At 42.4% G+C, this 27,529-nt stretch overlaps 1 protein-coding gene across 2 annotated transcripts in view; it reads right to left on the bottom strand.

Annotated features, from left to right (window-relative positions):
• Nucleotides 1–24,841, bottom strand: part of BFSP1 (beaded filament structural protein 1) — a 32,985-nt gene extending 8,144 nt beyond the window's left edge. Inside the window, exons 1-6 of one of the 2 annotated variants that reach the window (XM_015856545.2) lie at nt 24,732–24,841; nt 20,335–20,488; nt 14,299–14,568; nt 9,227–9,422; nt 7,016–8,715; nt 2,154–2,214 (exon numbers count right to left, since the gene is read on the bottom strand). In XM_015856545.2, the coding sequence (XP_015712031.1) occupies nt 2,154–2,214; nt 7,016–7,386 (432 nt within the window). In that variant the 5' untranslated portion in view covers nt 7,387–8,715; nt 9,227–9,422; nt 14,299–14,568; nt 20,335–20,488; nt 24,732–24,841. The remainder of the gene's footprint in view (nt 1–2,153; nt 2,215–7,015; nt 8,716–9,226; nt 9,423–14,298; nt 14,569–20,334; nt 20,489–24,731) is intronic. The other variant, XM_015856544.2, reaches the window with a different exon arrangement.
• Nucleotides 24,842–27,529: the final 2,688 nt, after the last annotated feature.

Raw genomic sequence — 27,529 nt, forward strand, 5'->3', positions numbered from 1 at the left:
ACAATGGTGACATTAGGAGGCTTTTGGGCAGCCAAAAAAGCCCCTCTGTCCTTAGGTAAGCACATATTTCTGTAGTAAGCAAAAGCAGTGTTCAGCTTTCCAAACATTCCTTCAAAGGGGAAAAATGCTTTTGATTTTTCTCCTTCTTTCAAACAGACTTGTTGCATTGACAATGCTAACCATTCTGCCTTCTGTGCTGATTCCAGAAAGTTGATCCAAGTGATAAAGAAGCATCACCAGAACCACTGCTGGCTGATTTCCAAAATGATCTCCTTCTATCTGAAAAGGCAAACACTAACTTCTGCTCATACACTTTTCTAGGCTACATCTTGGGTACTGTGCATACAATCAACCATGTTCTCCTCACTGTTTGGTGCCCCAGAGCAAAGACCTGCTGCAATGAAAGTGGCTGGGAGCAGCTTAGCTGTAGTCTGAGTTAAAACACGCCCTGCAGCACAAGGTCCCGTTGGCTGTGCCTGGAGCAGTCCATCCATCCTCTTTTCTTCAGCCACAAATAAGCTGAGAGGAGTAATGAAAATGGACACAGCAGCTCCAGCTATGCCTTACAAAATATTGACCTCCACCAATGTTTAAAAGCTCACAGGGTGCGTGAGAGCTCTGATATTACTTTGGGAAATAGCACTGATGCATGAGGTCTACATGAGGTTCTGGAGACAGAAAAGCTAAAACACATTTTCCTAATATATATAAAGAACATGCCATTGTGACTGTGCTCACACGAAACATCTCCTCCCATTTGTCTTGGGGAAGAAAAAAATCCACCAGCTTTGTTTCTCACTATAGAAGATGAAAGATAAGCTGTGAGAAACAGAACTGAGGAAAGATACAGTACAACTTCCTTCACTCAGGTGAAGGAAAGGAGAATTAATTGGGCTGTCCCACAGACCTGATCTGGAAACGTCCTAAACTTCCTAAATACGTTAGCAAACTTTTATATTTTCTTTCCAGATGGCTTTCCTTGCCATCTGGTTAGTTTAGCCATGTAAGCATTCCACTTAGACATTGTTCCCCTGTAATTCAATATCTTTATGTTTTATTACTGGCTCCATAACATTTCCAGAACATCATTCCCAATCTGAAATCTTCCATCATGCAATTAAGAGCACATATTTTGAGCTACATATCTAGAAATAGGCACTAGGTGAGCTTTAGGAGGATTCTTAAACAACTATGATCCTTGGTTGAATAAACTCAACAAAATGAGACACCGGCATCATATTTAGCCCTATATTAAGGTAACTGTCTGTAAGCAGTAGGAAAGAACATAAATGCAAGAGCCAGACTAGAAAAGTTCTTTGCTAACACTTATCAAGAATGCAATTGTCATTAAGACCACAAAGCTAATTAAGACCTCAACAGAAGATGAGGGCTATAATCCTGGCTCTGCCTCAGTCTACTTCTCTTAACACCTTCTGGCTTTATTAACACTACATCTTTGCTTTGAAAATCCACGTGCATGCTGCTATGGTGCTCCTTTTCCTATTTCTAAAGCACAAGAAATAACTTTAAAAAGACATGTAACCTTAAATAAAAGGGAAACATGGATAGAGACTTCAGTGTTCAAGAGATGTTTGGTGAATTAGTTATATGATAACTATAATAAATCGTTGCACTGCTCATTAGATCGCTGCAGCATGATGACATCTGGGCATGGTGACTGTGGGCTCTGGACAACAGTACTGCCTTCTCCTTTTCCACAAACAGAACAAGATGTAGAGCCATACTGGGGGGGTGATGTCAGCCTTTTCCTTGTCTACCTGTGCCCCAACCCACAAGGGAAAGGCTGGCTGGCTCTCACAACTTAAAAGCCAGCACAGAGCAAATATATCCACATATAAGCAGGGTGTACAATGAGATCTCTTGGGTAGAAGATACTTTAAAACTAGAAATGAAAAATTGCAATGAAAAGTTCCTTCTTTATTTCTTTCCCATTTTGCTGGGTCTTTACCCATACCTTCCTTCTGACCATGCTCATGTGGAACTTTCCATTCTGCTGACACTGATGCTTTAAACAAATTCAGATGAAAAGTAGCTATGGAACCAGCAAGAATTCTCAAAGATACCTAAACTGTCAAAAAATTAAAGAGAAAAAATGATGAAAGACCTTTGCTTTTCCATTTTCCCAGGTTTACCTTATTCAGGCGTTCAAGGGTTTCTTTTAGTTTCTGTTGATATTCACGTTCATTTCGGTACCTGCAAATACAACAAAGGAAAAGAAGTTCACTGGCCCATCCTTCTACAAACTGTGTTTCTGACTGTACTATCACGAAGAATATATGCTTCACACTAATGCAAAATACAAACCTCAGGAAGTCCCAGAAGATATATTTATGCATTAGTATACTGCTGAGTGTAATTCCAGAACTGACCAACTTCTTGTACCTTGCATACAAAGCAACAGGCAACAGAAAGGCACATACTTGAGTCACAGAAAGCCCAAGAATTAGATTAATAGCAATAAAACTGTAATGAATTGGTATTGGGCTACAGTGACCACCTCTCATCACTGACTACTGCATGGGTATTTGCAATGCTGGCACATTAGCATTTCAAAGAGTCATTAGCATTAGCATTTAATTAGATTATACTTGATTTTCTGTTCTAACTGGTGTTGTCCAATAACCACTGAAATACAGAAACACGGAATAAAAGATGCAATTTTGAACACTGATAGCCTAAGAATAATGTTTTGTTAGGATACTTTGATGGATTAAGTTTGTGTCCTCTTCAGTATCAGTTGATACTTTAGTTCAGTCAAAATCATGTCAGTCTTAGAATGGGCTGCATTTAGCCAACAACTGTTGTTTACTTATAAAAATGCAATGTGTGCATAACGTGCATATTTCTGTACAGAATGAACAACAGATGTATAGTGCGCTTATTCATTGTCCCCTATTCATTGCTGGGGTTGGACTGAATGAGGATTGCTTTTAAGGGATTTTAATGTACTCCATGAGCTCAGTGCAAAAGGGTGAAGGACCTGTTAGGAATGCTTCAGAGATCTCATAATGCAACACGCAAGCCTGTGTGCTGCTGAAATGTATATAAGTGTAGAGGCTAACAAGCTTCATGATCTTACACTCCCAACCTGATGTCCAAGTTCAAGTAATTAGCTTAAAGGAGGTCTGCATTTCTTAGATAGCTGCTAGTTGACCTCTCCTTGACCTAAAGAGCCATAAGATCCATTTGCTTCTTTAAATGACCAAAAAAAAATCCTCCTCACCCAGTCAAATAGCTTTACAGATTTTAATCTTTTTGGACTCTTTAGAGAAAGAATTATTTTTTCATAGAAAAAAATAGAGTGGAGGTGGCTGCCAGGGTCAAACACAGCAGAACAGAGCTGTAAATAATCCCATTAGCTCACCTTTCTGAGGTTAGTAGCTCCCTGCTGGGGTACTTATTGATATTGTCGAGGCCCTTGAGCCCTTGCGTAGACACAGGCTCCAGCCCTGTGTGACTGGTGGGTATGCAGGAGGGAAGCCTAACTGTGGGCTTCATTCTCTGCTGGAAAGCAATGCTGCAAACAACTTTTCCCATCTTCTGCTGCCAGGCTGAGACCGTTTTTGAAGGATAGGGTAGAGAAGGACCCTCTCATTCACACCTTGTCTCTGATGTAATGCAAGGACTGCCTTGTCTCCACAGAGAAAATATTCACAATGCATCCTAATGAGGTTCAATGGCCAGATACTCAATTTGGTGTCAAGTCTGTGTCTTTAATGTATAGAGATACGGGAATGATGCCTCTCTGTTGAGCCCTACTGAGTTCCTCCAGCAATACAGGAAGCTTCACGCAAATCACAAGACAAGACAAAACTTTTCTACTAGGTACAAGTTTCCCTCAGGCATTTCATCAGCCTTTTCTCAACAGAAATAGCAGTCATTTGAGCACCAAAGAGAGTACAAACTGCAAAATGTCAGTCCTATGAGGATGACAGAGAGGCTAATAATGATTGTATTTCATGCCCTGAAGGCTGGGATGAGCCCTGTGTGGGCTCTGCTCCACTGATTTGTGACCAGATTGGTATCCGCATTATTACAAAGCTGCTACCAAAGTGCAAGCTATTGGCCCTCTGAGGAGTGAGTGTAGACAGACATACCTCCTCATCTGCAGCTTCTGCAAGATAAAACTATGGCCAGAGTAGTGGCAGCAATGCAGAGACAGCCCCCACTGACAAGGCTCCTGATAGCTCCATCATCAGCTTTGCAGGACCCAGATCTGGTGCTGTGTTACCTGCTTTCATTTCCCCTTGTCGGCATAGTTTCTCTTCTGCAGCCCCATTGGGCATCAGTCTGTCTGAGCATCACTGTGTAGATGGGAGAACTGAGTGCCTATTTCTGTGCCTTGTGACTTCCAGGAAATCACGTAACATGCAAAACCCACCGAATTAGTACTGAATGAATTTTAAACGATTGATTAGCAAGACTTAATTTCTGAAATTAATTAATCCTGCTCAGTCAAAAGTGCTAAAATCTGGGTTTCAGCTTCTTTCGAGATATCACACAGGGAGAAATACAGTCCTTTCCCACAAACAGATGTACTTCTGCTTTAATAACAATACTCTATAAAAATGAGCATAATTAGCCCTTTTATGAATCGCATCCAAACAGTTCTTCACTGTGCTTTTTTCTAACTTCCAGGGAACAACCTCTGCCCTGGCACAGTCTGAATTATTCACATTGATGTGAAAAGCTATGGACGTGCCTACAGAGGGTATAAAAATAAATGTAAACCTAGGATATACTTTTCAGTGATGTGCACACCTCTAATTTTGCAGTCGCAGTAATCCCAGGTCGCACTGTATTTATTATAAATCTATTTCCCTCTCTAAATCTATTTCTCTATTTCTAGAACTGGTTGCCCAAGGAGGTTGTGGATGCCCCATCCCTGGAGGCAATCAAGGCCAGGCTGGATGTGGCTCTGGGCAGCCTGGGCAGGTGATTGAAACTGGATGATCAGTGTGGTCCTTTTCAACCCAAGCCATTCTGAGATTCTATGATATGATTCTATGACTACTCAGTACACAACTTCCAGTCTTAGCACATCAGAAGCCGGTGCTTTATACTCCAAAATGAACCAATAAACCCCTATGCTGTGCTGCTGACTGAAAGCAAAGGCAGGTAGGAGTGCAGCTCTGCAGTGCAAGAGCACTTCTAGCTGCAAGAGTGTGGTGCAGCCCCAACACAGCACAGATGGTTATCACTCCATACTACTACATCACTACTACTCCATCACTACTACATACATAGAATAGCAGAAAGCAGAGGTGTCAGGATGGCTGCAACCTGGACCTAGGGTGAGCATACAGGGCGTGCATTGCTGGTGCACTGACCTTCTTTTAAATCCAACCAACCTTATTTTTCAGACTCTGAAGAGCTCTTGCACCTGTTCTCCAGGCTAAATTCAATAGCTTCCAAAAGGGGAAAAACAAAGCCTATGTTCACCAAGACAACAGAAGTTCAAAGCTGGTAGAAGACCACTGCAGTGGAAGGGCAGTAGCTGCTTTTCGACCGAACTGTCTTTGATTATCCCACAGAGTTTCTTTTTTACTTCTGATTACTGCTGTTGAGCAAACATCCCAGGGCTGTGTGTTGAGACATCAACAAATTTTTCTGAGTAATCACTAATTGCCAGTCTACCAGGTTCTAAACCTCATATTCTAAAAGCACAGTGCCTTCTATGAGACCTCCAAAGCCTTGATTTCTTCCCCACCCACTCACAGCCTATGCAAAACACCACTAACTAAAAGCAAATGATGCTGTGTTGGATCCTGCTGATGAGGGAGCCGTACAAGTCCCTAATCCACAAACCATGCAGTTGGATTCAGGAATCTGTCAAAAGGTACTTCTGTCCATTTTGCACATATTTTTAACTAATATGCAGCTGGCACTGAGTTTAGTCAAAATCTCATAGATACCGCTTAATTAAAACATACGAAAAAGTATCAAAGTTGACAGTTAAATTACACCATTGGCTCTTAGCTGAATGTCTTGCACACAGTTATTGGAATACAGAACTGCCTAATCTGGCACTCATTACTCATTAACTCACAGCCAGGGAGTCATGAATTTCTGACCACATCCTGCATTAAGCCTCAGTGCACCTGCATGGGTTGTTCTCTGTTGTCAGCTGAGAAACAGAGATGAGGGTTTGCAATTTATTTGTGCTGCAGCTCCCATGAGCGTTCTCTTCCCAACTGTGCAAAGAAAACTCAAACAAACACAAACAGTTGTATAAATTGAAGGGGAAAATACAACCAGTTTTATACTTACTAGTTCAGGGGAGAGGGAAATTCATAGAGCAACAGACTGAAAAATTATGTGATTTGGTTAAGGTCAGACCAAAGTCTGTGGTGGTGACAAGGGATGAAATCTCAAGTGACTCATATGTTTCTGCAGCAGCAAGACAGTGCTGCTCCGGCTGATTCAATTCCTCCCTTCTTAAAAATGTTTTTGTTGAGACCAGTGAGCACTGCCTGGGAGCAGCTGGGTTTCTGTCAAGACTGTTTCTCGAACATACTTCGCTTGCCTTCTTCCCATACTTGTCAGTGAGAAGTGTTTCTCACCCAAAGTAGCTTACATGGTATTTCTCTCTCACCCTTCAGTGGAGAAGTGAAAAGTTTCACTTCAGCCTGTACACTGTTGCTAAATTTTCCCTCCTCTTCCATCATCAGTCCTTGTATCAGCAACATTTACCAGGTCTTGTTGTAGAAGATATTAGGTAACAAGGCTAAAACTGGCTGCTGCTGAAGAGAAGGGATTGCATGTGTCTCAAGGCACTTGCATGCTTCAGCCCCTGATTCTCCTGCTCACATTTCAGGAGCCAGTGAAGTTAAAGAGAAATTAAGTTTGAGGAAAATTTTCTTACTGGTATTGATTAAGTAGCATGTGCCAGAAATATTGGGATGCAAGGGAAAAAAGGAAGGTAACTAGTCAAACCTGTTAGGACATAACTACAGAAGCAACACTACCTCCTCCCTCCCTTCTCCAGCCTTACTTGTTGCGGTACTCATCAAGCATGCGCTGGGCATCCTTCTCCTCCCTCTCCAGCTTGGCCCGGTCAGATGCCAGCTCCCGCATTCGTTGGCGGTTGAACTCAATCTGCCCAGCGAAGGCTTCATCCAAGCCCACCAGCTCATCCATGCGCTGGAAGGTCTCCAGCTGTTTGCGCAGGATGGTGTTGCGCTGCTCCAGCACGCGTGCCCGGTTGATGTAGCTGGCAAAGCGCTCGTTGAGTTCCTGCAGGTTCTCCAAGCCTTGGGCTTGGGCCAAGCTATCAAATTCAGGGGAGCCCCGCAGCTCATCATAGGCGTCTGAGCGCTCGTACTTCTCCTTACGAACCTCGCGGAGGAAGCTGCTCCTGTACATGGCTTCGGGGGGGCTGCGTGGTGCCGAGCTCCCCTCTTCTGTGCCTGCCTGTCTCTCCAGTTTGGATTTGATTAGTGTCTGGGGGGTTTGGGGAGGAAGAATTGACCATAATCACCCCCCAGAAGATTAGGACTTGTCTCCAGGGCTGTCTGTGGCACTAAAGGCATCATCTGCAGCAGTGAACTAAATAAATCCTAATGGCCCCGCCTTGGAGCTGCCCACCCAGGCGTCAGCAGTTCAGAAGAGCTTTCTTTTTGAGCGTTGCAATTGCATGGGTAGAATAAAAGATAGCAATGTCTAGCTTTTGCCTGGTGGATTATCCATGGACAACAAAATGAGCACTTTGCAGTTTCAGAGGCTGAGTTTAAAGCCTGTTCTGGCTATGTTGCAGGGAAGAGCTTTGTCCCTTGTTGTTGTCTCCAGGCACTGTGTACAGGCCTCTTGCTGAGCCAGGATTTTGGTCTGAGTGGATGGAACAGCTTGATTATTATTTTTTATTTGGCAGTTTTGCAGTTGTTTGCGATTACATTATGGTATATAAAATCAGCATGGCTCGTGCTCCAGCTACAAAATCTGGCCATTTGGTTCTCACCTCATAGTTAATCACATCAGCCTTGTCTGTGAATTATGACTACCAAGAATGAGATGTATGAAAGCAGGAGGAGCACGGACATACTTTAAAGAGCTCTACTGGGAGTTCAGTGTCTTCAGGAGCAGCTAAGTGCCATGTCCCTTCATGGCATGGCGGACATCAAGTTACCTCATGGGAAATCAACATCCTTCCTTCAGTCCCTTTACCCCCTCAACAGTTAAGTCTCACATGCCACCATTCCCAGAGAGGCTTTAGTTTCTCTTATAGAAATAGATGTACTTCCTGTAACTTTTTCTTTTGAAGTCATTACCTCTCCACATACAGTTTAATTTTTTTTATTCCTCCAGAAGCTCTCACACAGCCAAAAATCTCAACACCAAGACAGTCTAATATTGACATCTCTGTTAATAATTCATCTATGAATAAGACACTCTTTTATTTTTTAATGGGCACATCTAGTAAGGATATTTAGATTGTATGTCTTGAAACCTTAATAGAGAGTGGCCTCACTGACAGCAGGTGCAGAAAGAAAGATGCTGGGTGCTCAGGTGATTCTGAAATTCAGCTTCTGTGTAATCAAATCTGTATCTAGAGGGGAAAAAAGCCCATTGAGGTTTTCTGCATCTTCCCTATTCTGCTTCAGATTATTTGGAAATGCAAATGGGGAAAGATCAAATGATCCTTCAGAAAATCCAAGTAGGGTTTGTGCATGCATCATTCAGCTCCATACACAGCATCTAAAATAGTTAAACAACAAAATAGATAGCTTTTAAAATATGTATATATATATTTGGGATCTTCATGTAGCACAGAAAGCAAAGCCTTCCATGCAGCACCAACATGTAAATATTTGCAGCTCTGTGGTGGGACAAGCCTGCCCAGCCAAACAATGCAGCAGCTGCTGATGTTTTTACAGAGTTAGTCTTCCAGAAGAGATCAGAAAGCAAATTCTGATGGACTGTGGGCACCGTATTTTCATAGCAAGAGATTTTTAAGCTTTAGAACCATAGAATTACTGAGGCTGGAAAAGATCCCTGAGGTCATCCCAGCCAATCGTCCACCTCCCACCAGCATCTCCTCACCAATCCTTGTCTCTTAGCACTAAATCATGTCCCATTGAGGGAACTATCCCACTCCTCCTGAGGCTGGAAGCAGTGCTGACTCTCTGAATAATAATCACAAAAATGTCACGTTCTGCTACAGGCTGCATTTCTCCAAGGGGAATTCCTAGCTCAGTAAAAGTCTCACCTTGGGATGTTTCTCTGCTGGCTTGCTGCAGGCGCTGCTTTACTGTGGGCCAAGCAAGTATTCCTGGCTCATGCTCTGTGCTCATGGCTTCCTGTGACAGAGGCTCTGACTTTCAGCGAGGGAGCATGAGGAGACATCCCATCCTTCAGAGAGCTCACAGTCTCACTTCAGTGCAGCAAACCAGAATGACAGACCCCTAAAAACAAAAACAGCTTGGCTTAGATTGCAATTGTTACCATTTCTCTTCAAACACAGAATGTCAAAAGCAATACAGAAAAATCAATCTTCTCCTGCTATGCACTGAATTATTTGGCTCATCTAATGGACCACCAAGGTGAATTTCATACAAAGGGATCCTGAAGGCTTTTTCCTGCTTAAGAGATGGCTCAAAGACCAGAAGATTATCAATAAACACAATGAAATGTCTGATAAATTGCTACTTGGAAGCTTCCTAGATTTTTATCAATGCGAGTGTATTAAAAAGTCACTTATATACATAGATTCTTTTTTACCCATGCCCACAATATCAGTAAAAAGGAACAATAAGAAACAACTCCTATCTTTCCTTCTTTGTTCCCAGGAATGTGTCTTGTTCTTGCGAGAACAAAATCTGAAGGCTGGCTCTCTGCATTGTAAATGCGCTCTATGATACATCATTACCGCCCCAGAACAAGTGTTTACCTACTGCAGTACAGCTCAATAGAGCCCTGATGCAGTGGGTGCTTTGCTTCCTCTTTTATTGCTTGTATTGCCATGAACTCCCTCGCAATCTAAATTGGCTATAACCCTTACATACAACATCAGCATATTTCACCGGTGCCACCAACCTGCTTGCACTCCTCACTGTTCAGCTCCGCCAACACAAGTTTCTCATGCTAAATCAAAGCAATTTAAACCAAACACACAAAACACAACGCAACCATCCAAATAAAACCTCTTCCTGCTATTTTCTCAGCAAACCATGACGGCTTGTTGGTCTGCCTACATGGCTTCCATGAATTGATCACAGACACCGGCTGGGTTCCACACTCTGTTCTCTCTTGCTGTCCTTTGAAGCTGTTTTGCTTTATTCACAGCCTGACACTACCAGCCCAAAGTATCTTTTTCCTGTAGTCCAGAATGAAACTTCAGAGCAGGGCATGCTAATGAAATTCCAAATGTGCATTACATGGCAAGGTCTCATTAGGCAGAAATTGAGATTATTCTTCACGTTGAGAATTGATGCTCAAAAGGCCACGTCACATCACATTGCTGAAAACAGCGGTGGTGCAAGGCATTCAGGGCACATCTTCTCTGTGAGCATGAACACGACTGATGAGAGAGATGAAATGAATTGAGGCTGATTAGCTTTAAGGAAGACTCAAAAGGATATAACTTCAAATAAGAAAGAGTCCATTATATAGCAAAAAAAAAAAAAAGAAAAGAAAAGAAAGGTTTCTTTTCCACATCCATAGTGATTAGAATAGAACATGTAATAATGGGTTTAAACTGTGTAATATAAGATACAAATGACTTATGCAGAAAGTGGTCTAACAGGATGAATAATGAAGCACAGGATAAAAGACTGCAAAATCTGCCACTGAAGCACTTTACAGATCAGGATTAGAACACAGCACAGGGCTGAGAAAGCTTTCATTCCTCCAGCTGTAGGAATGACGACAGCTTGCTGCTGATTTCCAGGGGGACACAACAAGGGGACTCCTTAGTGCCCCCAAGGCCCTGGCAATGACTTCCGAGACCTCTCCCAATCTTGTAACAGCTACACCCCTCCCACTTGTAAGCACACTTATTTGCAGTCTTCCTATATGCTTCAGAAATTGATCACTAGTGGGTGATGTCCAGCACACTGCAGCACAGCTGGATGCTGACTTAAGCCTGTTTATTTTTATCCTGAGTGAAGCAAAGGGCACCATGCCTAGCCCAGTGGACCACATAAGGTTCAAAACTACTGCCCTCAAAAACAGGAGGTTTGTTCAGCTGCCCTGATTTGGGGGTCAGGAAGAACAGCTTTCATTTCTAAGGTAGAAAATAACTACATCATGTTTCATGTACGGACTTAGAGAGCAGGGATATTGCTATCCCTGCAGGCAGCACCAGAAAGGTCAGGACTCAGAGCTGTTTCAGCTCTGTGGTTAAGCAGTGGTCATGTACCACCAGAGGGCTGTAATCCAGCAGCCTGAATGGGCTGTGGGTTTGAGATCCTGTGCCAAAAGCACCAGCAACTGACAGGAGTAACACCTGATTCATACAGAGAATTTGCTCTGGACTTTGTCCTCCTTGCAAAAGTAGATGTTGAGTGAAACACACAGCCCCTGATGGAGATTAATGTGCAGCTGTGAAGCTGTGTACATGCTGCACTGCTCAGGACACGCAACAAGATCAGATCAACACCATGAAATTAACAGACACTGGGGACAGATCCTCTGCTGAGCTGCCCTTGTGAAGTCAGGCCAGCATAGGATTACTGAGAGCTCGGCCTACCACGAGGAATCAAGGAAAAGAACACCACCAACAATTCTCCATGGCAATCATAAACAAAAACAAAACAAGCTTTTCTCCTTGAAGAAATAACATTTGTTTGTTAGGATATTGCTTCAGAAAATGTTAAGTAAACTACTGTGCTCATCTTCTTGGCACTGCAGAGCAAAAACTAACTCATCCAAACACATCTTTCAGAATGTCTTCTAGGAAATTCATTTTTCTACCTTAAATTTTCCACACAAGCTTAGTGTTTCTGTCATTTTCCTTTCTAGGGAAAATCATTGCAATCAATAACTAATTTTGATGGGGCCAATACTTTACAATACAGAAGAGTAAAAACAAAGACAATCTTTCCCCAGGGAAGATGAATGATGTGGTGTGGTTGATAAAGCACATGGCCTTTCCTTCCACAAAGAAAAAACTCAGTAGGAAGATGAGTTTTCTGATAGAGTGTTTGGTTGGTTTCTTAGGAAAACAAACAAACCAGAGGAAATCAAGTCGGAGTGAATTTGGATTCCACTTCAGTGAGCCCTGGAGATGAAATCTGAATTCTTGCAACAGACAGAACAATAAAAGCAGGAGTTCTGGGAGACCCCTGGAGAAATGAAGGCTACACCTTGAATGAATTAAGAAGCAGAATCAGGGAAGGGAAATAAAAAAAGCCTGGAAAAGGATCCAAAGGCAGAACCTCAGAGGTGGGCTGGTACACAGCAGCTGTCTGGCTATGCCAGCCTGGCAGTTTGAGGAGTGTTGCTCATAATGATGAAGGCATAAATCTGGTTGTGTCTCAGAAGCAATGGTGATGGGATGTCCAAGCACAAATGGCCAGAAGCCTCCAACAGGTGGAAAGAAGAGAGTGGGACAGCGGGAAGCCCCACTGCTCTCCTGCTCTTGCCCTGGGGTGGCTCGGTGACAGCCTTGAATGCAGGCAGGTTGTGCCTTCATACACCTTCATAGAGGAAGAGAAGCAGGACAAGTCTCATGTATTCCAGCATGGACAAATCCAAAAAGCTATCACTGCTCCTTCCAGCTAATAAAATCACCTATTCTCTGCATTAAAATAACATTAAGATACAAGCTCCTCCTGCCCCCAAGGTCCAAAAAAAGCATGTGATGAAGGCCAGACAGCACTATGGTGTGCACAGCAGGTGTTCCTTCTTTTTTCTGCTAAAGAAATCATGGTCTGACCCCAGGCAAACAGTGATTTTCTCCTAGTGGCTCCCATGCAGGGAGGTGTCTGCTCGGCTTACAGAGTTCATGGCAGATGCTTCTTCTCAGCAACGTCTGCTTTAGAGCTGAATACATGGACCTGAAATGAAGCATTATATACTCAAAGCACTGAGAAAAGTAGATTTTAAACACACGCCAAAGATTTTTCTTTTCCTTCCCCTGAATATTCAAAGAATGGCTAAAAATCCTCTGGAATTCTGGAACTTAATAAAACTAGATGTAACTTGAATTCACTGATAGCAAACATAATGAAAGGTATTGAGCCAGGTTCATTTCCACAGGATCATGTCCTCATGTCTTCATGAAAGCAGAGCAGGCAGCTTCTAATTCAAAAAGCAATTTTAGAAACCTGCACTGTCTTTTAGGCAACCATTCAGCCTCACTGATCTGTCAAGGGCAGTTGAGCAACACACTGAAACCCAGGTAGAGAGAAATAAACAAACAAGGGGGGTGCATCTGGGGAAGAAGAAACTGAGAACTCACCAACTGCAACAAAATTGATCTAGAAGAAAAAAAAACACTTGAAAATACAACTAAACAAAACCCAACAAGAAAACACAAGGCACATGGGTGGTGTTTTCTTCTACTTCCCTGATTTCTTTTCACTGAAAATGAAGGAGGATATGTTATATCATTGTAATGGATGCAGAAGGATGAATTAAGGAATGAGAGCTGAAAACAAGATCATTTCCCTTTCTGCTTGTATTGTTTTTCCATCCTTCTTACCACACGTTCCATTAAATACAAAGCATTACATAGCACTTTGTTAGTTCTCCTTCAACACAAGTTCAGAAAACAAAAAGATAACGTCTGAGACTGGAGTAGAAGGCCTAAGTAATGTTTTTCAGAAACAAAACTTATGCTATTGTTGAGGCAGTTATACATCTGTTCACTGCCACTGACGCTGATTGAAATGGTACAGCAATCAGCTTGTTATTGTTGCTATGGCACAAGATAGGTTAAAGGACACAGAAGCTATAAATTTAGAAAGAAATTAATCAGGTTGATGCATATTGTGGAAAACATTGGTTATCGACAGAAATCCAAAGTTTTCCATTGCCTGCATCAGGGAGAAGGAGATTCTGGCTGGTTCCTGCCATGAGCAGCTTGCCATGAAGGGCTCCCATGGCTATTTTAGTACAGCCTGTTATGAGCCATCTGCTTTAGACACTTTGTCAGCTCTCTGAAATACACTTCAAAGCCACCATACTTTGCACTTGTTGGAAAATTTAGGAGTAACACTCATAGTGCGAAGTGCATACCTTCCTCTGTCTCTAGCTTCAACCTAAATGAACACTACTGGAAAGTGCCTTTTCAAGGTCATGGCCCTATTTGGCCCTGTAAGTGTTCTACTGACTTACATCCTGGTTGTCCTGCACCCGTGCTTGCTTTAGCCTGAACCATTTGAGGTTTCCTTGCTGGTACTTTAGACTGTAATCACACCTCCAGTCTTGATTGTAACCAAATACCCACAGCAATGTGTCGAGTGGTAAATGGAGGCAGCTGTCATTTGGATCAAGCTTCCAGAATGGATTCCCAAATGATCAGGAAGAATCCTCCCAGCAGTAACACCATAGTTTTCTTTCCTTCTTGAGAATCCCCAGAGAGACAAAAAGGCAAAAAATGATGTCCTTGGGAAGAAGAAAAAGAAGAAAAAAGGTCAGAAATGTGAAGGATGCAGAATACTAGAATACAAGTGTGACACTAATTGGGTTTATCAAGGTGCCTGTCACACTGTGAAAACACTCAAATCACTGCTCCACTCTTGAGAAAAATAATTACTTGTTTCCCTGATTAGACTAACACACAAGTTGCTCTGTGAATACTTATTAATCATCAATCTCCCAGAATGCAGAAAACAGAAACCACTCATGTCACAACAAATCATCCAGTTTGAGTCTACAAACGCAAACACAGAACGTCTTCTGCTGCGTGCCTTCATGAAGTTAACAAGGTGTACAAAGAGCCCAAATAGGCTATTAACATCCAAGGAGACTGCTACTGATTTCAACACTAAATGGATCAGATCATTATGCAAATAGATCCTGGGGTCAATTTAAAGCATTTTGCAGCTGGGGGAGGACCAGCATCCTCCCAGATTAATGCAAGAGACACAAGCAGCAATCCTGAGCAACAACAAGACTGTTGTCCTCAGTCCTCTGGAGCAGCACAACAAAGAAAGTCAAATGTCAGCCTGAAATAATTATACAGCACAGATGATACAAGAACAGGGCAGCAACACCGAGGTCCGTGGCAAGGGGAGGTCCTGTTCTGGAAGAACCACACTGCCCCAGGAGACCTTTTCTCTTGCCACTCTTGAATCAAAGCAGACATGGGCACCTTCACACAGAGTACTGCTCCCAGCACTGTGGCCTTTGCTTTACAAAGCAAGAAAAGCATCACTTGGTGCTCACTGCAACATTATTTGATGGCCTCCTGCAATGACTCAGCCTGAACGCCAAGTATTTTTTAAAGGAGCAGTTTTTAATCTCAGGCTTGTGCTGCAAACGGACTGTTTGAAACACAGAAGGTGATTACAACCTGACCTACACACTGGGATTGAGAAGAACCTACTACCTGACAAAAGGAAAACAGTTATGATTTACTCCACATTCATTGTCTCAGCTGTTAGAGAAGATTTCCAAAACACTTGAGACAAATTCTCCAACACAGGCATGCAGAATTATGCCAGGGTCTTTACTAGTTCAGCCTAGAGAAGAGAAGGCTCTGGGGAGCAGAAAGAAGTGAGGCCCTGGCACTGCTGCCCAGAAAGCTTTGGGTGTCCCATCCCCAGAGGTGCCCAAGGCCATGTTGGATGGGCCCAGGGCAGCCTGAGCTGGTGGGGGGCAGCCAGCCCATGGCAGGGGCTGGGGGGGTTTTGAGGTCCCTTTCAACTGAATGCATTCAGTGATTCTATGAAGGGGTTGTTACAATGCAGTCTGCTCAGGAGATAATGGGACAAAGGAGCCTTTCAGTAGTCTGATAGCTCTCAGGCACACGCATGTCTTCTCCCATTGGAGTCCACTCCACCGGAGTGGCTGCCATCAGTGGCACCTGCCAGGAGAAGGATTTGGCTGAGCTGGAAGCTGCAGATGCCAGTGCTGCTCCTGTCACTGACTCCTGGCCCTGACTGTCACTGCTGTACCCACCGTCCTTGCAAACTGGGAAGGGGAAAGCTACCTGTCACTTGCTATCTGCATTTCCCTTCTCTTCCAGCTCTGGCTTCACATCCAAACACGCTATGCCCAAGTTACATATTCCCAGCTGTCTTAAGGTGTCTGTACCGATTTATCCTTTTGTCATCACTTATATATAGCACATCCCCTTCCACCTCACCCATCCGCTCTTTGCTCTAACATCGTACAGTTTTGGCACTGTCTTTTGCTTTCTCAACCTCCTTCTAGCTCACTCTCCTCCTTGCTCAAGGCTGGACTCACTGCCTTTGTTCACAACCTTCCACACAAATTTTTGCTGTGCTTGCTTGTTCAGTCCTGTTCTCATCACCTCCACAGCAGTGCTGTAATTCCCAATGTTCCAGGCAAAACTGAGCTGCAGTGAAGGCTCTGTTTCCATCAATAGCAGTGAATTTCAAAATAAGTGATTTTTACTTAGTTTCCTGCAGTCATTTAAATGCTGACCTTCACTGCGAATGTTTCCTGTTTAATAAAGTGCATTTATCTCCTCACTGTGAAAGGTTTGTGCAGGGTTGAAGCACCACAATTATTTTAAATGGCATCTTGAGGCCCATTCATAACAAAGTACTCGGTACGTCTTTTCATTTTAAATGGTTTACAAATGTTAAAAAACCAACATAACAAAAGAGCTAAAGAAATTACTCTAAATTATTTACTGCAAATGTGCACCAAAAGCAGTAGCCCACAGCTATGCTTAACTGTCAGTTTATGTCCAGCTAGCTCCAAGGTAATGTCATATACTGTAAATGAGTCTAGCTGCGGGATGGAAAAAGTGCCTGAACTTACACACAGATTTCAGACGCACCATCCCAGTTTGTTCCCTTGGGTTCAGCAGAATGCAATTGTATTTTACCCAAGAAAGGGTAAAATGAAACAAAGCAGGGATTGCATTTTGGCAATAGCAGCATAGTTATTTGTCGCCCTGGATTTTAGAAGAAATCAGCTGTGTGAGCATTGCACAGGGCTACGCTCCAGTGTTAGCATGGAGCAGTTTGACTGACACAAGCACTGATTCCAGTAACCAGATCCTTAAGACTGAATGCCAGGAAGAGGAAAACGCGTACATGCAAAGCTACCACTGCTTGTAGAAGGAATGAGGTGTTCTGTTTTCCACCAGAATGCAAGCTTAGATATTTCTCTTTGCTGTAGGTCTATTTGTGCACATAAAATAGTATACAACAACATGTGGGATCTTCCCTTAGGAAGGGTAGAACTGATTTGCATTCAATCCATGGCAGCAAATTCCAAGTTTCAGTATTCCCTTTGCCTTACCCGGCATGCACAGAGTAGCACAATGTTTCAGGTAATTGTAGCCTTTGTGCCTCTGCTGAGACCACAGCCTGATGCACTCGAAAGGAGCAGCACACCCACAGCAGCAGATTGCATTTCCCTCTCCCTTGATTTATTAGCCATTTCAGAAGCAGGGCTCAACCAGCTCAAAGGATGAGACCGATTCACTCTCCATGCACACAGATTACTACAGATACACATAGTTATTCACGGCACAAACACCCTCAAGGCGGTGATCTTTGATCACCAACACCCTTAATGTTAGTTGTGTTCGTGATAACATATTTAGATTTATGCGCTTTTAAGAAACCTACATGTGTATGCCTATATATAAATTTTTTTAATAGCTTGACAGATCCCTCTCAAGTACTCCACAACCTCCTACTCATCTTGCTTCCCTCCTGTTATCAGTTACAAAGTCAAGGCTGAGCCTCCTGAAAGCTACACCTGTAATTTTAGTGGCCCACCAACACTGAAATTGAAAGATTTAATCTTAGTTACTGCGTCCTTTATCACAAGTCTAGCCAGTTTATGTTGCTGCGTTAGTTGACCAGTTTTCCTACTGCTTAGCATTCTTTTTAAACTTACAAGTACTGTCACTGGACAGCCTTAATAAAGCAGGGGTGCTCCCATCTTTCCACATACCCTTGCAAAAGGGAGAAAAATGTTATCTCAGAATGGGTAGGAGAAGAAATGGTTCTTTCGTACTCTGGGAGTACTTTTTGCTGTCTCAGGTGAAATGAAGGTGATGATTTTCTTTTTTTCAAGCTGTGTTTTCCTAAGCTGCTCACATCTTCACAGAAGGGGAAAAAAGAACAGAAAAACAAAAGGTGCTATAAAGGGTAGATCAGAAGCTTGTCCTCGAGGGCATACTATGAGCCTCGGGCAGCTCTTCTACAGAAGAAATTGCTTCATAGCCTTTCCATAAAACATTCATTTGTTTCTTCCTCTCTAGTTACTATGACTAATACAATCATTTCTGTCCAAGCACAAACAAACCCCAAATCATAACAAATTAAACTGACTGAAAACAAGCAATAAATACTGCCAACAATAAACAGCCTTTAGTCTCATAAATTAGGAAGTACAAGCCAGTAAACACCTCACTCAGCTCTTCCTTTTCCTCACATAGCTTTCAACAGGGAGTTTGTATGACTTTAGGAGCCAGAAATTTTCCTCTGTCCTTTTTCAGCTTAAGAAAAAGGGCAGATTGCACCATCTGCTTAGAAAATATAAAGATATTTCAACAGAAATATTCCATGACACACTATGCACAGTCAAATTAGAACAATATCAGTGATCCGGCAGACACGATGACATGTTATCTATATCTATTTTTGTTGTTAAAATTATCAGTATTCTTAATGTATTCTTTTCACTTAGAAGCAAACTCTCTGTTACACAGCCTCTACTACACACTCAGTCCTCTTACGATAGCAAAATATGCATCTCCACTGCTGTCAATAAACACACACCAGAAGAGTTGTAATTTTACCCCAGTGTCTGCTTACTGAGATAGATGAATATACTGTGACTAGAATAGCCAGTGCAAGCACACTCTTGCAAAGCACAAAGGTGTTACCATGACTCCAAACTTCACTAACAAAGCCAAGGTACGCAGATTTCTCAGAAATGCCATTCCTTCCCGATGCTTTCATATCTATCTTGACTCATTCCAGGTACAGATTCCATTATCAACTGAGCCTTTATTTCTGTTTTCTTCACTTCAGATGAATATCTAACAATGCGGATAACTGTAGCTTTGATTTCTTTTCTCCGTGATCAGGCATTTTTTTTATTGCTACCTCTTGCTTTCTATTTATATCACTATTGATGAATTGTCATTTCATCAAGCTCAGTCCCTGGTTAATTAGGTTAGCTGGAGTGTTTCTTAGCCTCCTGGTTGGGTTCTCCATTTCTCCTTAGCAATAACTCAACTGGATTTTCTTGTGATGGCGAATCTCCACAAAGACATTGTTTTGAATGTAAATTTGTACATACTTTTCTAGGACTATTTAGGATAAAATTTAGAACACTTAAAAAGACGCAGGGGTGGACTGAACTGTAGAAAGGCCAAACAGAGAACCCTACATTTAGGGTTCTGCCAAAGCATGAGATTAGGAAAAATTAGGCAGATGACAGTTCCACAAAAAAGAATTGATGGTAATAACAGGGCTGATATGTTCACTTGGAGTCAGCAATATCCTCACATCTGTAACTGAGATAAGCAACTGACTGGGACATCATGCACGAGTGCTGGGTGATTAGAGTAGTGAGGGACAACCAATAACAATTGGCACGTGTGAAATTGATGTCTGTAGGGTAAATGAATAATCTAATCTCTGTGTGCTTCTCTGGGAAAGACAGGCAGTGACCCCATAACAGGGACAAGGAAACTTCCACATTCATATGAAATACAGGAAGTTTACTGCCTGTTTTGACATGCAGCTCACATGATGGATATCTCCACATTGATGAATAACATCTGGATGGATGTGTCATTTCAAGAGGAAATGCATCAAACAATTCATGTCTGCTCTTTGGTTCCTTTGTTACACAACAGTGGTGGGAAAGAAAGTAAAACATTCTGCTTAGTCTCAATACAGAAATAGGAATTAAAATGGAATTCTTTCAGTCAAGTAAAGATTGAGAAAGAAAATCTGAGAAAAAATATGTAGGGAAAAATAAAAAACACATCTGGATAACAGCAAAAAGAGAAACCAAGTCAAACTTCTAGAACTTTAAAAAGACATGACTTGGCAGGAGCTAGTAAATAACAAAACTTCCAGGAAAAAAAGGGAAAAAAAAAAAAGAGTAGTTTAAATTACTCAGTATATGTACAATAAATAACACCTGCTTCTTGACAATGAATACAGCAGATAAGACTGATGAACTGTTGGGGGAAAAACATACCAGAATTCCTCCAGGAAATAACTTCATCTTCAAGACACTTTCAAACAGATGCAGCAAAGAACAAGTAGGAATGTTTTGAAAAGCTGTAAGAGCAGTTCAGCAATCAGAATATCCTGAGGAGGAAGGGACCCCCAAGGGCCATCATGTCCAACACCTGCAATGATACCGACATGATATGTTGAGGTGTGTTCATGGAGCACAAATGCCTTATATCCTAAAGATGGTAAGTCTGTACAGCTCCCAGTGCCATTCTTGCCAGAATTCTTGCTCCCCATGGAGACTGGAATGTCCATTCTGCACAACTGCCAGGCTCCCAACCCCAAGCCAGGCTATTCAAACCCTGATTCCAAGCCCCACAGCTGCCCCAGATCCCCCTCAGTACATCCACAGTAAAGAAAATAGTGATTGTATTTAAGGAGGATGTTCCTATCCAGAGTGGATCCAGATCTGATGGCCTGATCTAGACTTTGGCACCTGCCTCCCTCCCTTCTTCTCCAAGCCTTCACCTCTGGCCATTTTTCCCTACCTTTCAACTCTCAACAAGTAATTATTCCTCTTCCCAGAAAATCCTTCATCCTATCAACATCTTCCTGCCTCCTCTGCAGGGTGTGAATTTCTGTCCCTTCCCAGAGTGAAATAGATCATATTTCATCCCGTTTTCCCCTCCTTCCTTTTCCCTTTGAAGTAATGGGATCTCTAGGCAGTTCCACCCCCCTCTCTAGGAAAGGTATTAGAAAGGACATCAGCCATTACCATTTTCCACAGCATCTCCCTAGAGATGTCTTGGCTCAGTTCAGGTCTTACATATATCATTGTTGCTGAGTCTTTCAGCCATTAGCCAGTATGTCAAAGAAAGCTCTTTAGTCAGTTAATCTGAATATTTCATGAGCTGCTGTGCAAAATAATTCACTGAAATTCACTTCTAAGCAGCTCAGGTACAAACACTTCCTTTATCAAAGAACATCTGGACACCTCATATGAAAGGACCTCACTTTTATCTATTTCCAAATTTGCCATAAAAATTGAACTGTGATATTAGTACCTGTTACTTCATCTTTCCTTCTAATCAAGTCTAGTTACACTTCTTACTGCCCCTCACTTTAGTCTGAGGCTGACATTACTCAGCCTTTCCTATTAGGCTTCACAACCTCATATTTACACTAGTGCTCCACTGCCCAAGTCTCCACCTGGACAACACCTTGGGTATCTCACGAGGGACTACTTCAGTGTAAGAATTTACTACAGGGGACATGGTGTTATGACAGCAACAAACTAGAGCAAAGCATCAGGGGCAGCTCCAAGTTCAGGGCTGCCTGAAATACTATGCCTTGCTGTGCAATGCACATGAAAATACCGACGCATGATTACTAAGATCTCTGCTTGAGATATTTTCAGAGAAAATATTGATATCATAGTTCCTCTACTTATCTTTTGGAAACACAAAGTAGTTTTGATATCACAGCATAACAGAAAGGCAACAGCACAAGAAAAGGTGCTATTCACTAAATACACAGCTTAACAAGAATCATTTACATCCAGTTCTGCTCTGAGATACATCTAAAAGCCTTGTCTGCTTCTTTTGTCTGTGAGATCCATTGACACTATTCATTAAGGTTGTGGTTCAGTGAGAAGCCCAAAGAACTGAAGTCTAATTCACTTGGAAATTCATTCGCTTCATAATTCCATTCTATAATTAATTGCTTTCACTACCATTAATCACCTCTCCACAAAAGCAATGAGATCCCACGGTGCCTGGTTTAGAATTACAGACTTTATTTGCTGAATTCTGGTATTAAGATCTGCAGTAATGATAGTTCTGTATCACTGGTCTCTGCTATCTTAATATAAGCTTCCAACAAGACTGCAGGCAACAGATTTAGTTCACTGGCCAAACTACTGAGGGAACGGAGCCAGGAAGTTATTAGGAAATATTAAATATCATTAGGATTTTAGAAATAAATCTGTAGCTTCACAGCTTACCAGTGAGGTGCAAAAAGATAAAAGAAAAACAAGAAAAACAATAGCTTTTGTTCCAAAGAAATTGTGAGTTCATATTAACAACTCCACTCTTCATCATTGAACAGAGGAGATACAACCACCGGAGACAACAGAAGAATAATGACTTCCATCTCTGCCTTGTGTAACAAATTGCCCTGGATTGCAGCCTAGTGCTCTCCATCTCCTCTGTGATTAACAGTGCCACAAACCAGGTACCCAGAAGCCATAGCATTCATAATTGCACTACGATTCATTATCATTTTAACTCTATATATGGAGGAAAAGCTAAATTGAACTGAGTTTCAGAAGTTGCAATTAGGGAACTATAACAGGATATCTATAGCAACTACAACAATAGCTTGTTGAGAGGAGCAGGACGTGAAGAGAAGCAGCAAAAGCCCTTTGGAGCTGCCTTCTTGGGTGACACATGGCAGAGCAGCACGATGACTCCTCATATGCACTTCCATTTCCATGCAGGTATCTGCATCCAGACATGCCATTCACACCTCCAGCTCTTACAGCAGCATGTGGATCTCAGGATCAGCCACAAGTTCAGCCATCCAGGGAGTGCTTAACAGCAGATGTCCATCCATGCTGCTGCTCTCATGTGTACTTGCACAACTGATTTGCACTTCTATTTCACACTGCCTTTGAGATGTAATCTTTGCCCTTTTGTTTCATCAATTGTTTGATGGGAACAAGAGCTGCAGAAAGCACTTGCTTTCATTCTTCCCTGTCTCCCTTTGTAAAGTCTCTTTAGCATCTGCTTCAAGATTACAGGTTTATTAACAGCCACAAACCCTCAGTTCTGGATAAGCAGACAGAAGTAGGTTTGCTCATTTGTTTGGGAGCTCCTGCAGGACACTGATGGAATGTATTGGCTGTTGCTGTTTCAACAAGGCTGCAGGTACTAATGGTTTCCAAAGCTTGGTGTATTAAATCACCCTAAGTACAGCCTATTTCTTCTACTGTCAAGAAGTCAGTAGGAAGCTTTGCAGTGCATTATTCCTTAGAAAGAGCATAGCAGGGAGCAAATTATTAACACTCCAAAGCCACCCATTAGACAGGCAGGCACATGTATAACAAGAATCAGAGCTGGTGACTGACCCCACATTGAAGTAAGACTTGAAAGCAGCTGCTCAAACATTCCTCAATGAACGTTTTTGGGCACAGTGCAGGGCCACAGCAGCCTTATTCATGTTTTATGACACTTCAGCGATGCTGTCTGACCAGATTTATGTTCTTTGCTTTAATGCTTCTGAACACCAGCCCCAGTGTGGCACAGCAGCTTGCAGAATTAGTTCTGCAGCTGTGTGGCTGGCTGGCACCAGCCAAGGGTGCAACTCTTTCACTTAGCAGATGTCACTTGATATTAGTCAGCTGCCAGATATCAGAACTCTTTTCCCTTGACACCGCTGTTCCTTTTAGCTTGTGTGGCTTTTGCAAAGGTCTGACCCTGTTTGCATTCATGCCTTATGAAGCATTTGTAAGCAAAGCATTTAGTTCTAGTTTTCACTGAACACAACTGTCTCAAACCATTCTTACCAAGTGGCCACAAGCTCATTTGTTTCATCAAGTAGGCACAGGAAAAAAAATCCCTTTGACTTAGATTTCCAAATGACTTTGGTTTTAATTCTACCCTTAGGGTTCATAATTGAGGCCACCTTCTCCCACGTGTTACCTTCACTTTCTAAGTTTGTCTGTTGCTTTTGCTGGGACGGCAGCCAGACACAGCCAAAGTCTGTGTTGCTGATGGGCAGACAAGAGTCTGTCATCACATGAAAACACACACACCCCTCATCACAAAAAACCATCAGTGCTTCCCTACTGTTCTGTACACATCATACTCATAAAAGCCCTTCTTGAAATGGCACAGGCTGTCCTATTTCCCTTAATTTAAGCTAATGCAGACTCTTCCAATGAAATGAGACTAATTAGAGCATTTCAGTGAACCAGCACTAAAACTCTGTGCTGATAAAGCTGAGCTGCTGCACAACAATGCGATTACCCAGCTAGGGGGATAGTAAATGCATTGTGCATTACCATGAGATTCCAGATACATTACCAAAACATAACAGCTCACAGTTCAGCAGCAGCCCATGTATGCTATCCCCTTTGATGCACCTTGTTTAGTGCCTACAAGGTATGGATAAGTTATCAGAAAAAGAATATCCCCCCCAATTCAATATTCTTCACAACATTTTATTGCTAAACCAGGTGAGTTACCATCAGTAAGACAACTTCTGTGCCAAAATGCTTTGATGAAAGCTAGGTAAATCAGGTAATGCAATACACCATGTCAGGGGCCAACCACTGAAGAGAGTGGACTACAGACAAAACCACATGAACCAGAGATATCACCTACAGGACAGAGACAAGCTTAAAGGAAAGAGACTTACATCAGTGGCTTGGCTGAGGTCCATATGTCTAGAGAAGCAGCAGCACAACAGCTCTAGGTTCTAGATGCCCAGGGCAGACCTTAATTAGAGCCAGAGGGTGAGAGGCTGGTGATTTGCAGAGGCTGCCTTAAAGCTGGGCTTGGGAGACAGGCTTGAGACTTATTTGTATTGGCCAGGCTAACTAAGAGAAATGCTCCTCCAGAGCTCCAGCTGGCATCAATAATTGCTTGAGCTCAAGAAACCTTTAGAGTCATACAAGGCCTCTGCTTAGAAGTGGCAGCTCCTTGCAGACATACAGGGTGCTCTGGGTGTTGGAAAACAAAGCAGCTTTTTAATTATTGGAAGATACATTCATCAACATTTATCACACACAGTCTTTACAAGCTTTGCTCACGTCAACAAAGATAATTCCCCACACCAAACTCATCACCACAAAGTTGAGCAATTTACAAAATAAGTTGTACAAAACCAGGAGTCCCATCAAGCTTACAAAAGACTACAACCCTTACAGGATGTCTCCCACTGAATTTCACTTCTGTGCAATGCTGAACCTTAGGGGGTACCTCAGCCTGACTTACCTGCTTATCTCAATGATGGCAGCATCTCTCTTCCGAATGACAGAAGTCAATTTTGCAGTGAGATGGCTGTATTGACCTAGCACACTGCTTTTGCAGTGTCTCCTCACTAGAAATCTTGTTAAGCATCCCTTGAACTGAGGGAGGCAGAGAGAGAAGGGAAAACTCATCTGGGGTTAGTGCTATGAATCAGATAAATAAGAAGAGAGAATTGACAAACAGCCAAAATTCTTCAGCCAAATAAAAAGAATGTCAAAACATAAAAGCAGTATTTTGCCTCTGGCAGATCCCTTAATTAAAGGAACCTTTCATCTACCTGACTCAATTAGCTTGCTCTCAGTGCTACTGTATAGATTGCCTTGTTCCTGACACACTAAAGATCACTCGTGTTGTCTGTGACATTTCCTAGAGCACTATATGCTTAAATACTTGAGAAGTGATACATGCTGTGCACACCACGGCCATTGCTTGCACACAGAATCATCCAAGCTGCTTTCTTCTATGCCAATTTCTCATAACTGTTTAGAACAAACGTAAAAGGAAGGGGTGGGCATCAGGGCTGTCCTTTGACCATCTTAGCAGCTCCTCCACTACCACTGCACTGGCTGAAGTTGGCAAGGAGCAGTGCCCAGCAGTGTTCCTTTCTGGCATGTGCTGTACAGTACTACAAGAAGTACTTTAATACTATGGTGGATTAAAAATGTATTATACGGATATCTTCTGGCTCTCAAAGAGTTGCACAAAATAGTAAAGAAGTCATCTACTACAATGCACTGCAGCTGCAACTAAGCCAAACCAAATCCTGCAGTGCTCATTCCTCAAATTCCAGCTGCTTCTTTTCTATCCTCTTCTCTGGGTTTGATCTGTTTGCTCAGAGTCCTTTCTGCCCTCTGGCAGCAGAAGCAGTAGGGCATGGTAATCATTTCCTCCTCATATTTCTCTGTGGGGCTCAGCTGACACACTGGTCTGCCTCAGATGGCAGATGCTTTGTCTCCAATGCTGTCTCATAAAACATGGGAGATTTAGGTGAGATGTTGTATGGGAATGCATCACTATGAGGGTGGTGAGACCCTGGAACAGGTAGCCCAGAGAAGCAGTGGGTTCCCCATCCTTGGAGGTACCCAAGACCAGGTTGGTTGGGGCCCTGGGCAGCTTGAGCTGATGGAGGGCAGCCAGACCACAGCATGGGGGTTAGAACGAGATGACCTTCAGGGTCTCTTCCAACTTAAGCCATTCTATAATTCACAGCAGGCCTGATTTGTCATCGTAACCGACTTGGTGCTGTGTATGCAGTCCATTTTGGTTTGAGGTGGGGCTGCAGTCACTAGCTTGAAGAAATCACAAAAGTATCCTTAATTTTTTTCAACTGCTCTTTCCTTCCCTCCCCACTCCGGGTCCCGTATCTTCCCCTTCATGTAGAGTATCCAGTGTGTGACTCTGAGTTACATCGATACCAAAAATTGCTACATAGAGATTATACATTAAAATGTCATCCTTGGCTTCTATATGGAACCTTGGCCATTCCCATCAGTTCTGGTTTGATATAAGACTGCTGCATTAGTCTTCACTGCCTTGCGACTACTGAAATACTGTCTGAAAATGAAAAGGTGTATGTTTTTTTGTGATACCAACAAAACAGAATTTCCTTCCACTGCAAGGAGTCCCCTGAGCATGCAGTACTGTCCTGAAATAAGGTCAGTCATCTCCCACTCTGTGAACTACACTGAGAAGTGGGAATCTTGTGGCTGATAATACCTTAACCATTATTTTAAAGATGAAGATGCTTAATGTACGATAACAAGGCACATAATGAATGTCCAAATGAACAATATTTTCTTCAGTTTTATACTCCCAGAAGCACAGAGAATAATGGCCACTAAGTCAAGCCAATTACAGTGGAAAACTGCTACAAAGTAGACTCTATTCCAAAACCAAAAAGAAAAGGTAAAATGCCCAGAAACACTCAGTGGTTTCAGATCATTGCTTTGAATTCAATTAAGCTTAACTTCATCAGTGCTACTTGAAAAGGGTGTGCAGTTGTATTTCATTCTGAATAGATGAACAAGCTTGCCCTTGTAGAAATGAAAGTTAAAAAAAAAAAAAAAAAAAAAAAAAAAAAAAAAAAAAAAAGCAAGAAGGCACATATAAAAAACTTTTCCTGGAGTAATGAAATCATCACAATTAGGAAGCACCCCCCCACCCCCCACCCCATTCAGGTACAGA

The sequence above is a fragment of the Coturnix japonica genome, chromosome 3, assembly GCF_001577835.2.
Source record: "Coturnix japonica isolate 7356 chromosome 3, Coturnix japonica 2.1, whole genome shotgun sequence".
Classification (NCBI taxonomy): domain Eukaryota; kingdom Metazoa; phylum Chordata; class Aves; order Galliformes; family Phasianidae; genus Coturnix; species Coturnix japonica.